We start from the raw sequence: 14,345 nt of genomic DNA on the forward strand, positions 1-14,345 counted from the left end.
AAGACCTTTAGCCTGGTCATTTCTTTAAGATAAAAATATAGAAGAATCCAGTTACAGCATGTGCTTAGACAGGAGTGAAAACAGTTTTACAAATCAATTTGTTGCGACAAAGTGATGATTAGTATTCTCTTCCAAGATAATTGCAGTCCCTGAAAGGACTGCTTTCCAAAAACATCGCCTGATTTATTCATTCAGATATTTGAAACTATATGTCTGAGGTTTGGGAATACTTTTTAATATTCATGTATTTTCCTCTTGAAAGCTAGTATGATCACTAATTCAGTGTATAAATACAAGGGTCCTAAAGGGCCATTTTATCCCTGACCAGCTTCACTCTTAAGCTAGGTTTAGCTTTTTAACTGTGCTTATTGTTATTTGTCAGGTATTTCCACTTGACTTTCCTCTGCTTCCCTATTAATTTTCTCCATGTAGCTACTTTGGCTTGGTTGAAAATGTCAGAACAAGATGCCAGGGTGTTGGAGTCAGGATATGCCTTGTGTTCAATCTGCTGTAGCCTATTATTTGGCTCTTGTAGAAAAACTACTATGACTATGGTGTCTCCAGTTGAAATTGAGATGTATTAATATAAAGTGTCTGCCTGGTTTCTTCAGCTATGAGGTTTTGCTGAAAAATGAGTGTAATGAAACAATGCTGGATGTTGGCAGGACCTACTGATGAAGGCTAATGAGCATAAATAAGTTTCTGTAAGGCCCCAGCAGCAGAGGCAGAGAATGTTTCGAATGCACTGCCCTTGAGGCAAGACCAGCTTGTGTGGGGTGTGACCTGTTTATTTGTTGGCTTCTTTTATTCTTTTCTTCTCTCCCTCCTCCTGTGCTCTTCTTTTAGTAAAAGATCCATTCAAGCCAGCCACAGTATATTGTTTTATGCAGCATAGAGCATGTTAAAAATAAATCTGCTTAGACCAGGGCTTAATACAATGTTGCAAAAATAAGAATCATGTTTTTTACATGCTGTATACATTATTTAATAGAAGAAACTTAATTGCCAAGAATTTAAGAAATAAATTCTATCGAAAAGGAGATAAGAAAATAGGTGTTTTGTACACACCACTTGGAGTTTAGTTTTCTTCAAACCTGATTTCAAGAGAATGTAGAGTGACTCTTGGTAGAACACAAAAGCTTTTGCTCACGCCTCTACTCCCTGTTCATAGTAATGCTTCCTAAGGCCCACTTGACTTAACATTCCAGGATGTCTGGCTCTAAGTGAGGGATCACAACATCATGGTTATCCACATCATTAAGAAATTTTTTGTATAGTTCTTCTGTGTATTCTTGCCACCTCTTCTTAATCTCTTCTGCTTCTGTTAGGTCCATGCCATTTCTGTGTTTTATTGTGCCCATCTTTGCATGAAATGTTCCCTTGGTATCTCTAATTTATTTACTTAAAGAGATCTATAGTCTTTTCCATTCTATTGTTTTCCTTTATGTCTTTGCATTGTTCACTTAGGAAGGCTTTCTTATCCCTCCTTGTTATTCTTTGGAACTCTGCATTCAGATAGGTATATTTTTCCTTTTCTCCTTTGCCTTTCACTTTTCTTCTTTTCTCAGTCATTTGTAAGGCCTCCTCAGACAACCATTTTGTCTTATTGCTTTTCTTTTTCTTGGGGATGGTTTTATCACTGCCTCCTGTACAAGGTTACAAACCTCCATCCATAGTTCTTCAGGAACTGTCTATCAGATCTAATCCCTTCCAGCAGAGCTATTTCAAATCCTAAAAGATGATGCTGTTTAAAGTGCTGCACTCAATATGCCAGCAAAGTTGGAAAACTCAGCAATGGCCGCAGGACTGGAAAAGATCAGTTTTCATTCCAGTCCCAAAGAAGGGCAAAGAATGTTCAAACCACAGCACAATTGCCCTCACTTCACATGATAGCAAAGTCCTCCAAGGTAGGCTTCAACAGTATGTGAACTAAGAACTTCCAAATGTACAGTTGGATTTAGAAAAGGCAGAGGAACGAGAGATCAAATTGCTAATATCTGTTGGATCATAGGAAATGAAAGGGAATTCCAAAAACACATCTACTTCTGTTTCATTGACTATGCTAAAGCCTTTGACTGTGTGGATCTCAACAGACTGGAAAATTCTTGCTGCTACTGCTGCTAAGTCATTTCAGTCGTGTCTGACTCTGTGTGACCCCATAGACGGCAGCCCACCAGGCTCCGCCATCCCTGGGACTCTCCAGGAAAGAACACTGAAGTGGGTTGCCATTTCCTTCTCCAGTGCATGAAAGTGAAAAGTGAAAGTTAAGTCTCTTTGTCGTGTCCGACTCTTAGCGACCCCACGGACCGCAGCCTAGTAGGCTCTTCCATCCATGGGATTTTCCAGGCAAGAGTACTGGAATGTAGTGTCATGGCCTTCTCCGAAAAGACATGGGAATACGAGACCACCATACCTGCCTCCTGAGAAACCTGTATGCAGGTCAATATACAAGTTAGAACTGGATATGGAACAACAGACTGTTTGCAGATTGGGTAAGGAGTAGTCAAGGCTGTATATTGTCACACTGCTTATTCAACTTATATGCAGAGTACATCATGCAAAATGCTGGGCTGGATGAAGCACAAGCTGTGAACAAGATTGCCAGGAGAAATATTAATAACCTCAGATGTGCAAATGGCACCACCCTTATAACAGAAAGCAGAGAGGAACTAAAGAGCCTCTTGATGAAAATGAAAGAGGAGAGTGTAAAAGCTGGCTTAAAACTCAACATTCAGAAAACGAAGATCATGGCGTCTGGTCCCATCACTTCATGGCAAATAGATAGGGAAACAGTGGAAAAAGTGACAGGCTTTATCTTCTTGGGCTCCATAATCATTGCAGACAGTGACTGCAGCCATGAAATTAAAAGACACTTGCTCCCTGAAAGAAAAGCTATGACCAACCTAGACAGTATATTAGAAAGCAGAGTCTTACTTTGCTCACAGAGATCCATAGAGTCAAAGCTATGATTTTTCCAGTAGTCATGTATAGGTGTTAGAGTTGGACCATAAAAGAAAGTTGAGTGCCATAGAATTGATGCTTTTGAACTGTGGTGTTGGAGAAGACTCTTGAGAGTCCCTTGGACTGCAAGGAGATCAAACCAGTCAATCCTGAAAGAAATCAGCCCTGAATATTCATTGAAAGGACCGATGCTGAAGCTCCTTTAGCCACCTGATGCAAAAAGCTGACTTATTGGAAAAAGTCATCTTCCTGATGCTGAGGAAGATTGAAGGCAGGAGGAGAAGGGGATGACATTGGATGAGATGGTTGTATGGCATCACCATCTGGACATGAGTGATCGACATGAGCGGACATGATTTTGAACAACCTCCAGGAGATGGTGAAGGACAGGGAAGCCTGGCATGCTGCAGTCCACAGGGTCGCAAAGCATCAGACAGAACTGAGCGACTGAAAAACAACAATTGCTCCTCATGATTGTAAGACATTCCTACAACTATGTGATGGATAATTTTATGTGTCACCCTGGATGTGACATGAAGTGCTTACATATTTGGTCAAACATTCTGGATAAGAGTTAAGATGTTTTTGATGAGATTAACATTTAGATCAGTAGAGTGAGCAGGTCAGATTGCAGTCCGTAATGTGGGTGGGCCTCATCCCTGAAGGCCTGAAGAGAACCACTTCTCTTACCTTCCCCCAAGTATGAGTGGATTCTCCCTGTCTCATGGCCTTCAAACTGAAATATTGGCTTTTTTCCTGCCTTTAGATTAGAACGGCGTATTTAAGCCTCCTGGCCTTTGGACTAGAACTACACCATCGCTTTCATGGGTTTAGCCAGTTTGCCCACTTACCTGGCAGATCGTTGGACTTGCCAGACTCTGCAATTGCCTGAGCCAATTCTTTACAGTAAATCTCTTTCTTCTCTTTACACACACACACACACACACACACACACACAGTCTTTGCCTGAACCAGTTCTTTACATTAAATCCCTGCTCTTTACACAAACATACAAACACACACACATGCACTCTGTTGGCTGTTTCCCTGGAGAACCCTGACTAATACAAACCACAGCTGCAAGCAGCGCATAATACACGCCTGACATGTACCACACTGACTTTAGACTTAGACATATCTGCAGTCAGGTATAAGCTCTACCTGACTAGATGGATGACCTTTGACCTATTTCACCTCTCTTCACCTCAGTTTCCTCATCTTTAAAAATTGAAGTTTTCGTGACAGTGCATACAGCAGACTCTTGAGTTATAATTCCTTGACTTTCTAAACTAGACTACAAAACAAATGTAATCAACAAAATAATGTAATTCTTGTTAATAGGCTGTCATGCTATTTCCATGAATAAGATGTAAGTAGAATCTATACATCTTTCTGTGCCATTATCCTAGAAAAACTCACATTTTTCCCACTGCCTGCTCCTAAAATCCAATCCTACTGATCTTTGCTAATAGTCTTCTCTTGCCCCACTTGATCCAGTGGCAGTAAAGCTTCTGAATGACTTTGGTTGCGTTGTTCTGCTTTTATAAGTGAAAGTAAAACCTGATTTTTATGGTCCACTCTTTAACTATAACCATGTCCAGAGATTTCAGTGCAAAAGGATGACTAGCCTTAAATGACAAAAGATGTGAAAAAGTAACATTAATAAGTATGGTACATATACAAAATAAGGGTATGCTAAGCAGTTACAGCAAAAAAATGAGGGCATATTCTGTGTACTAATATATAAAAAGAATACCATGATATGTAATTAAGTGGAAAAAAGTGCTTATAGAATTCTACTTTCTGTCCATAATGTGACAAAGTAAGATTATAGATTATCTGCTTTTATAGGCAAAAGGAAACACTGAAAAGAGGCTTAAGTAAGCTAGCAGTTGCCTGGTTGGTGAATAGTGGGATGGATGTATGGGCCACAGGCAGAAGAGAGATTTCACTGAAAATTTCTTCATAAGTTTAAAATTTTGAACCACTTGTTGTTGTTGTTCAGTCATTCAGTTGTATCCAACTCTTCTCAACCCCATGGACTACAGCACACTAGGTTTCCCTGTCCTTCACCGTCTTCCAGAGCTTAGTCAAACTTATGTTCATTGAGTTGATGAAGCCATCCAATCATCTTGTCCAATGTTGTGTGCTTCTCCTCTGGCCTTTAGTCTTTCTCAGCATCAGGGTCTTTTCTAATGAGTCAGCTCTTTGCATCAGGTGGCCAAAGTATTGGAGTTTCAGCTTTAGCATCCGTCCTGCCAATGAATATTCAGGGCTGATTTCCTTTAGGATTGACTGGTTTGATCTCCTTGCAGTCCAGAGGACCCGCAAGAGTCTTCTCCAACATCACAGTTCAAAAGCATCAGTTCTTTGGCACTCAGCCTTCTTTATTGTCCAGCTCTCACATCCATGTATAACAACTGGAAAAAACCATAGCTTTGACTAGATGGATCTTTGTTGACAAATTAATGTCTCTGCTTTTTAATACACTGTCTAGGTTGGTCATAGCTTTTCTTCCAAGGAGCAAGCGTCTTTTAATTTCATGGGTGCAGTCACCGTCCACAATGATTTTGTAGACCAAGAAAATAAAGCCTGTCACTCTTTCCATTGTTGCCCCATCTATTTGCCATGAAGTGATGTGATCGGCAAGAGAGTTCTAGAAAAACATGTATTTCTACTTTATTGACTATGCCAAAGCCTTTGACTGTGTGGATCACAATAAACTGTGGGAAATTCTGAAACTGATGGGAATACCAGACCACCTGACCCACCTTTGAGAAACCTGTATGCAGGTCAGGAAGCAACAGTTAGAACTGGACATGGAACAACAGACTGGTTCCAAATAGGAAAAGGAATACATCAAGGCTGTATATTGTCACCCTGCTTACTTAACTTATATGCAGAGTACATCATGAGAAACTCTGGGCTGAAAGAAGCCCAAGCTGGAATCAAGTTTTCTGGGAGAAATATCAATAACCTCAGATATGCAGATGACACCACCCTTATGGCAAAAAGTGAAGAACTAAAGAGCCTCTTGAAAGTGAAAGAGGAGAGTGAAAAAGCTGGCTTAAAGCTCAACATTCAGAAAACGAAGATCATGGCATCCAGTCCCATCACTTCATGGCAAATAGATGGGGAAACAGTGGAAACACTGGCTGACTATTTTGGGGGGCTCCAAAGTCACTGCAGATGGTGACTGCAGCCATGAAATTAAAAGATGCTTACTCCTTGGAAGGAAAGTTATGACCAACCTAGACAGCATATTAAAAAGCAGAGACATTACTTTGTCAACAAAGGTCTGTCTAGTCAAGGCTATGGTTTTTCCAGTGGTCATGTATAGATGTGAGAGTTGGACTGTTAAGAAGGATGAGCACTGAAGAATTGATGCTTTTGAACTGTGGTGTTGGAGAAGACTTGAGAGTCCCTTGGACTACCAGGAGATCCAACTAGTCCATCCTAAAGAAGATCAGTCCTGGGTGTTCATTGGAAGGACTGATGTTGAAGCTGAAACTCCAATACTTTGGCCACCTGATGCGAAGAGCTGACTCATTTGAAAAGACCCTGATGCTGGGAAAGATTGAGGGCAGGAGGAGAAGGGGACGACAGAGGATGAGATGGTTGGATGGCATCACCGACTCAATGGATGTGAGTTTGGGTAGACTCTGGGAGTTGATGATGGACAGGGAGGCCTGGCGTGCTGCGGTTCATGGGGTCACAAAGAGTCAGACATGACTAAGCTACTGAACTGAACTGAACTGATGGGACTGGATGCGATGATTTTGAATGTTGAGTTTTAAGCCAACTTTTTCACTCCCCTCTTTTACTTTCCACAAGAGGCTCTTTAGTTCTTCTTCACTCTCTGCCATAAGGGTGGTATCATCTGCATATCTGAGATTATTGATATTTCTCCTGGCCGTCTTGATTCCAGCTTGTGCTTCATCCAGGCCAGCATCTTGCATGATGTACTCTGCATATAAGTTAAATAACCTGGTGACAATATACAACCTTGACATACTCCTTTCCCAGTTTGGAACCAGTGATTGTTCCATGTCCAGTTCTAACTGTTGCTTCTTGACCTGCATACAGATTTCTCAGGAGACAGGTAAGGTGGTCTGATATTCCCATGTCTTTAAGAATTTTCCACAGTTTGTTGTGATCCACATGGTCAAAGGCTTTAGTATAGTCAGTGAAGCAGAAGTAGGTGTTTTTTTGGAATTCTCTTATTTTTTCTATGATCCAAATAATTGAATTATATTAATTAATTATTAAAATTAAATTTGAAAAAGAAGAGGGGAAGGGAAACCATTAGGGTACATTCACATTTAAGTTTCTCTATATATCCTTTGAAAGTTGTATTTTACTATTTTATTTATTACTCCTAGCTGAAAACTAGCCTTGTTACTTTGACCTGATTTGGGTAATTTGAAAACTAGAATCTAGGCAGATGTACATGCAGATATTTTTATTATCCCAATTTACCAGTGAGGAAACTGAAGCTTAGCAAGGTTAATTGATATAGTCCTACAGCAAATAATAGTATAAATATCATTTGTTTAGCAGGTCAAAGTTTGTAAATATTTCTATTGGCCCTCTTTTGTTTGATCCTCTGCCTTTATGTTAGGCCTCCTACATACCATTATTCTCATTTTTTATTTTACATAAACACAGAAGAACATAGAGAAATTTGCCTGGGCAGTCATTCCTCAGATAGTAAGCACCTACTGTGTGGCAGGCATTTTTTCTTGGCACTGGGGCCATAGTGATAGACAAGATAGATCAAGTTGCCTGTCGTCAGGGAGTTGTTTTCTGGTAAGGATAAATAACAGTGAATATATAAGTAAATAAAATCAATAATTTCTAGAAATGACAAGTACTGTAAAGCAGACAAATAAAGTAAAGTAATAGAGGAGGGCTGCCATGGTAGAACATGAAGACCTTTCTAAGGAAGAGATGATACTTGAGACCTGCATAACAAGAGGACCTCATGCAACAATCTAAAGGGAAAACATTCCAAGCAAGAGTGCAGCAAGAGCGGAGGCCCTGTGATAGGAACATAGTTGGCATGTTCAAGGGGCAGAGAGATCCCAGTGTGGCCAAAATGTGGTGAAGAAGAGAAGAGAATGAGAAAATAGTAGGCTGGAGCTAGGTTATGTAAGGACTTGTAGGCTGTTGTAAGCAGCTTGGTTCTTATTCTGTGAACAATGGGAATTCAGTGAAGAGTTTTAAACAGGGTGTCTGTGTGTATGCATGTGGAGGATGGTGGTTGAAGAGGGAGAGAGCGTCTGATTTGCACCAATTTGGTCACCAAAATCCTGTAACCCTTCCCTTATAAAATATCTTAATTGATAAAGTAATTGATAAAATACCTTAATATTCTCTTTTCATTTTTTAAATAATAATAATTATTATTATTATTTTTGGCTGCATCAGGTCTTAGTTGCTCAGGCTCACTAACTGGCTTGCTTGGGCTTAGTTGCTCTGTACCATGTAGGATCTTATTAATAGATCCTAACCAGGGATCAAACCCACATCTCCTGCATTAGAAGGCAGATTCTCAACCACTGGACCACTAGGAAGTAGTCCCATCTCTCTTCATTTCTATAGCAACATTCAGGATTGAAAAGTAACAATGGCAACAGTAACCATCACTTTAGGACACTGTATATTCTATGTGAGAGGAGTCACTGAGTATGTATATGTGGATGCTGAGTTGCACAGTCGTGTCCGACTCTGCGACACCGTGGACTGTAACCCGCCAGGTTCTCCTGTGCATAGAATTGTCCAGGTAGGAATCCTGGAATGGGTTGCTATTTCCTATTCTGTGGCAGATAGATTCTTTACCTCTGTGCCACCTTGGAGCCCTTCAAATATGTTACGTGTGTGTGTGTGTGTGTGTGTGTGCACGTATTCTTACATACTTTGTGAACCTAAAAGCAGAAAGTATTATAATATTATGAAGAATAATACTATTCAGAAATAGAATGTGTTAATTACTGTTAGGAAGTTTTCAGAGAGACTTCAGGTTTAGACAACAATTTTGGTGATTTGAAGAAAATTACGAAAATGCAGAGAAAAGTAGTTCCAACTTTGTCACTGAAAGGAAGAGAATTGGTGTGGTGGGACTGGTCATGCAAATTTTTTTCTGTGAAAAGAAATGGGTGAAGGGTCCTACTTGGGCTAGGGTTAAAAACCTAAGCTCATTATGGTAGATGGTTTGTGAATTGGAAGTTTCTGAAATGCTGTTTTCACAATAGAAGTGTTCTTCAGTTGTCAAAAAGTCCTCTAACCAGATGCTTATTCTGATTCAACATGTTGTAGTAGGCATTTTAGATCAAAGTGCTCTGTCATGCAAATAGAAATAACATTGTCCTAAACGGGTCTGTGATTCGAAAAGAATATACTGATTCACTTATTAGGATCTATAAGCTACCTTTCTTACATTGGAATAATGTCTGTATTCTAATAGATGTATTCACTTGCTTTTTATTTAAAAACTCTAATTGTCCTCAAGATAATGGCCCACCATAAGGTTACTTCTCCTTTTGATGAATAAATTTCATCCAAGAAAAATAAATTTTAATGCTTTCATTTGTAGAAATCCTGAGACTCTAAATAATTACTTTTTCTCATCTTTTTGAGTAACATCAAGTTTTAAAGTTTTTATCAAATAAAAATAGAATTTATAGCATTTTTAATGTGTATTTATTTTTGTGTGGTTGTTCCATCATATTTTCTCTCATCTGTTCTTTTAAATCACATTGAGGACTTCCTGAAATAGCATTGTCATGATGATTCTGAGAACCATCCTTTTACTATATGTTATTTACTGCTGATATATGTATGCTGGTGTTTCTTGCATTCTATCATACATAAATTCTAGTGGCATATTGAATACCATAGAGAGGAGCTGACTGATGGTAAATCAAACATTTTACAGCATACTATTGGGAATGTTGGATTCATTACTATAAAGAAATTATGTTTGATCAGTATTTTTGGAGCCTCCTAATACTGTAGTTTATTGGTGCTTCTTTATGTTAATTATATACAAGTTTAAAATTGGGTTCATTTTAACAATGCATAATATATGCTACAGTGAATCTTTTCCACACCAAAAAGAATAGTAAATGTCCAACACTATGTTTGATTAGAACTATTAAGCCCAACAGCTTGTATTTAACAAACACAGTGTTAATTATATAGTCAACTGGGTAGTTCATTCTCTGCTGTAGAAGCTGTATATTAGAATAAAGCTATTTTGATGTATAAGGTGCCCAAGTAAAACTGGCTAACAAAAAAGGGGAAAGCTTTTTGCAGTGAAGATGTGGAATGAACTATTTTAACTCACAGTCCCTTTTTAGAGAGTATGTAAGTTGGGTTTTTATTTTTAGTTCCTACTCTTCCTTTCATAGTTAAATGATGGAAAATGACTCTCAGTTCCTAAACTACTCTTATGCATCATTCAAAATAGCCCTGAAAGTCTAGCCCCTCTGGCCCTCTGGCAGCGGTGAGATTTATGGCTTTCCATTCCTTGGTATTCCATTACTCTGTCTACACCATCAAACTGATTAGTAGGCAAATGGAGAGAAAGGAAGGAGAGGCGACTGCTTAGAGCCAGCTGGTGTCCATCATTTTAATGAACTGCTTAGAGATGGTTAATGTTGTCCTTGGTTCTCCTTATTGTCAGTGATGATCAGATCTTTTAACATGTTCCCCCCTCTTATTCTGTATTACAGGGTCCACTGGAAAATGATTTGGTTGTTTATGTAGCACTCATAGCAGAAAGCCAACGGTATGAAATCCAGATGGGTGGTATGTTCTTTTGACAGAGAGGGAAGGAGGTTGATTGCTTTAGGCTTATAATATTGTGTATGGTGGTAGAAATTAGTTTCATAGACCCCTTAACAGGGTTTCCAGGATGTCACTAATGTCACTTTAAGTGTCAGAACAACATTATTTTCATGTTTAAAAACAATTTTTAGTTGATGCAAATATTAAAGCCTGTGACCTGAACCAGTGTTGCCCAGCATGTAGTTTTGAGAAATTAATGCGAACAGATTATGGGGATCATCTCCTAAGTTAGTACTTACCTTACTGCCAGCCCCCAGAGCTCACATCTGATGCTCTGTGAAGAAACCACCCCCCCACCCCGCCCCGCCAAAAGAGGGCCTGTGGATTTCAGTGCAGATGACATATTGCTGGTATTTAACAAATGATAATACATTCCCAGCTAGCACAGTCTCTCACCTTTTCTCCTCCCCCTTCATCATGGTTTTTAATAAATGCAATATCTTTTTTTCCTTTTGTTTTCTAGCCTTCAGGTTTTCCTCAACACATATGGTATTCAGACTCAAACTCCTCAACAGGTGGAACCCATTCAGATCTGGGCCCAGCAGGAGCTGGTGAAAGTAAGTGATGCTGTTTCTTTACTGTCTCCTTTGTGGAGGTACTTAGAGCATGATGATTACTTAGTTTATAGTTAAGAAGCATAGCTAAAATCCAATTCTAGATAAGGTCATTGATCCATAAGTCTTTGATTAAGTTGAGAGACCCACTTTATCAAACATTGTTACTAAAAATCAACTGCATTGTGTGTGTGCATTATATTCATAGGTCTTGTTAGCTTCCACTCCTTGCTAAAGTGTTGTTACTAACCTGGACTGACCAATTAAATAACAAATTAGCCTTAATATGAGTAGTGGTGTATCAAATTAACCTTTACATTTGATTGATTTCCCCTTTAACTATTAAAGAAGTGTTCTCAACTAAATATTGTTGGTAATAACTACTGCCCTTTTTCTCTTGCCTTACTCTTTGAAGTCTGAAGTGATTCCTATCTTCTTTGGTTTGCTGGTTCTCAATATAATTGTAAAGTGACAACTGAATTTATCTTTGATATAGTTACATACCTACTGGATTGAATTAAAAGTGGTGACTTTTGAGGCCTTTTGCATGCACTGCTCTACAGATGTATCCAGGAGTGCCTGAGTTTAGAAATATTCCTGCTCATTACAGGCAGGAAATTGTTGATCTCCACTAATTATTTAATAAACCTGTTTTTATTTGGTAATTGTTAAAAGCAATACAGGAAAATTTCCACAGTGTTTGGTGGAAGTGTTTGGTTTCTTTCAGGTAAAGTCAGTAAAGTTGATGTAAATGTTTTTGATTAAAGCCTTGACTTTACAAAAAGAATAAAAGCTTAGAGAAGTGAGGTGGACATTACAGGGAAAATGCAAGGCCCCAGTGTTGTTGCTAATCAGACTGGACCTTACCTATTAGCCACAAAACCAGAGGTAACCCAGAGCACCAGCTCTTCAAAAGTCCTTAACAAATTTAGAATTTTTCTGCCCTAATTAAAGAGATATGGCTGAAAATGCAAGGAACCCTAGAGGAGGTAACACTTTAAAATCACACCAAGAAGTAAATGGTGGAAAGCTGGGTTTCATGGAAAAGGCTAAATGAGTCCAAGAGGGAAGTAAGGATCCCCTAGGTAAGGAGAGGAGGCAGCATGGAAGGTCTGAAAGTCCAAGGCTATAACACTGTGCATTTATCATTCAGGTACAGGCTGTATTTGCTGATACACTTTTAAGGTCTCTCACTGAAAGCTCCAGAGAATGATAACAAAGGTTATTATTCTTTGGTAAACATGCTTTCAAAGCAAATTAACCTGAACCTGTTTTTTCAGGCCTAATTTATATCAACAACTCTTTCCGTTAGAGTCTGTACTCTGCCAGACGACATGCAGGCAAGATTTAAAAGACCAACATGGCTCTCAGTTCAGTTCAGTCGCTCAGTCATGTCCAACTCTTTGCGACCCCATGAATTGCAGCATGCCAGGCCTTCCTGTCCATCAACAACTCCTGGAGTTCACCCAAACTCATGTCCATCGAGTCAGTGATGCCATCCAGCCATCTCATTCTCTGTCATCCCCTTCTCCTCCTGCCTCCAGTCCCTCCCAGCATCAGTCTTTTCCAATGAGTCAACTCTTCGCATGAGGTGGACAAAGTATTGGAGTTTCAGCTTCAGCATCAGTCCTTCCAAGGAACAGCCAGGACTGATCTCCTTTAGATGACGTGATAGCGGCATTTTATTCCTTCATCAGCAACACTTGCTCTGTGCAGAGCACTATATGGGGCATGTAGACAAAATGACCCTGCCCATGTTCTCAGTCAGTGACCTCTGAATCTCGTGAGATGACAGAAAAAAAAATTATAATGACAATCCACTTTGGTTGTACTGTGATAAATGTTAGTACAAGCTGCTGAGGAATCACAGATGTGGTAGCAAGCATTCTGTTACAAAGTGAAGATTTATTGGGTTGACCAAAAAGTTCCTTTGAATTTTTAAGTAAAAATAGAAGACACGTTTTTTCATTTTTACCAAGAACTTGATTGAACAACTTAGTCACCATTTTGTTCTACTACCCTCTGCCATTTTTCAGGCAACCTCATAATTCTGTCTTCCCAAAACTTTTTATCTTTTTGAGCAAAGAACTTTTCCAGGTACCTTTTACAGTCTTCCAGGGAATGGGAATTATTTCCACTAACAGAATTTTTAAAGACAAAAATAAATGGAAATCTGAAGGTGCAATGTCACAAATACAGCAAACTTCACAGCCAAGTTGTCCAAGTTGTAGCAATTTTTACCTGGTCATCAAAAAAGCATGCAGTCTTCCATTATCCTATGAAAGATTATGCATTTTCTGTTGACTAATTCTGGACGCTTTTTGTCAAGTGCTGCTTTCAGTTTGTCTTACTGGGATAAGTATTTGTTGAAATTAATCATTTTATTTTCCTGAAGGAGCTCATATATATAGAGGACTCCCTTCCATTCCCACCACATACACAGCATAACCTTCTTTGGATGAAGGCTGGCCTTTGGTGTGGTTGTTGGTTTTATTTTGCTTGCCCCGCAGTCTTTCCTTCCACATTATTGTACAGTTATATCCACTTTTCATTGCCTGTTACAATTTGTTTTAGAAACAGAACATTTTTATTACACTTAAGTAGAGAATCACATATGGAAATATGATCAAGAAGATTTTTCTTTTGCTTAACTTACACGGACAGAGAAGGCACTGGCACCCCACTCCAGTACTCTTGCCTAGAAAATCCCATGGACGGAGGAGCCTGGTAGGCTGCAGTCCATGGGGTCGCTGATTTGGACACGACTGAGAGACTTCACTTTCACTTTTCACTTTCATGCATTGGAGAAGGAAATGGCAACCCACTCCAGTGTTCTTGCCTGGAGAATCCCAGGGATGGGGGAGCCTGGTGTACTGCCGTCTATGGGGTCGCGCAGAGTCGGACACGACTGAAGTGACTTAGCAGCAGCAGCAACTTACATGGAACCCAAACATCAAAATGATTAACATAATCAAGCTC

General features: G+C 39.3%; 1 protein-coding gene across 4 annotated transcripts in view; it reads left to right on the plus strand.

Annotated features, from left to right (window-relative positions):
• The window catches only part of PHKB (phosphorylase kinase regulatory subunit beta), a 232,519-nt gene that overhangs the window by 168,925 nt on the left and 49,249 nt on the right, over positions 1 to 14,345 (plus strand). For all 4 annotated transcript variants that reach the window (XM_069549785.1, XM_069549787.1, XM_069549786.1 and 1 more), the window contains 2 exons: positions 10,698 to 10,753; positions 11,276 to 11,369. In XM_069549785.1, the coding sequence (XP_069405886.1) occupies positions 10,698 to 10,753; positions 11,276 to 11,369 (150 nt within the window). The remainder of the gene's footprint in view (positions 1 to 10,697; positions 10,754 to 11,275; positions 11,370 to 14,345) is intronic.

The sequence above is a fragment of the Ovis canadensis genome, chromosome 14, assembly GCF_042477335.2.
Source record: "Ovis canadensis isolate MfBH-ARS-UI-01 breed Bighorn chromosome 14, ARS-UI_OviCan_v2, whole genome shotgun sequence".
In the NCBI taxonomy this organism is placed as follows: Eukaryota; Metazoa; Chordata; class Mammalia; order Artiodactyla; family Bovidae; genus Ovis; species Ovis canadensis.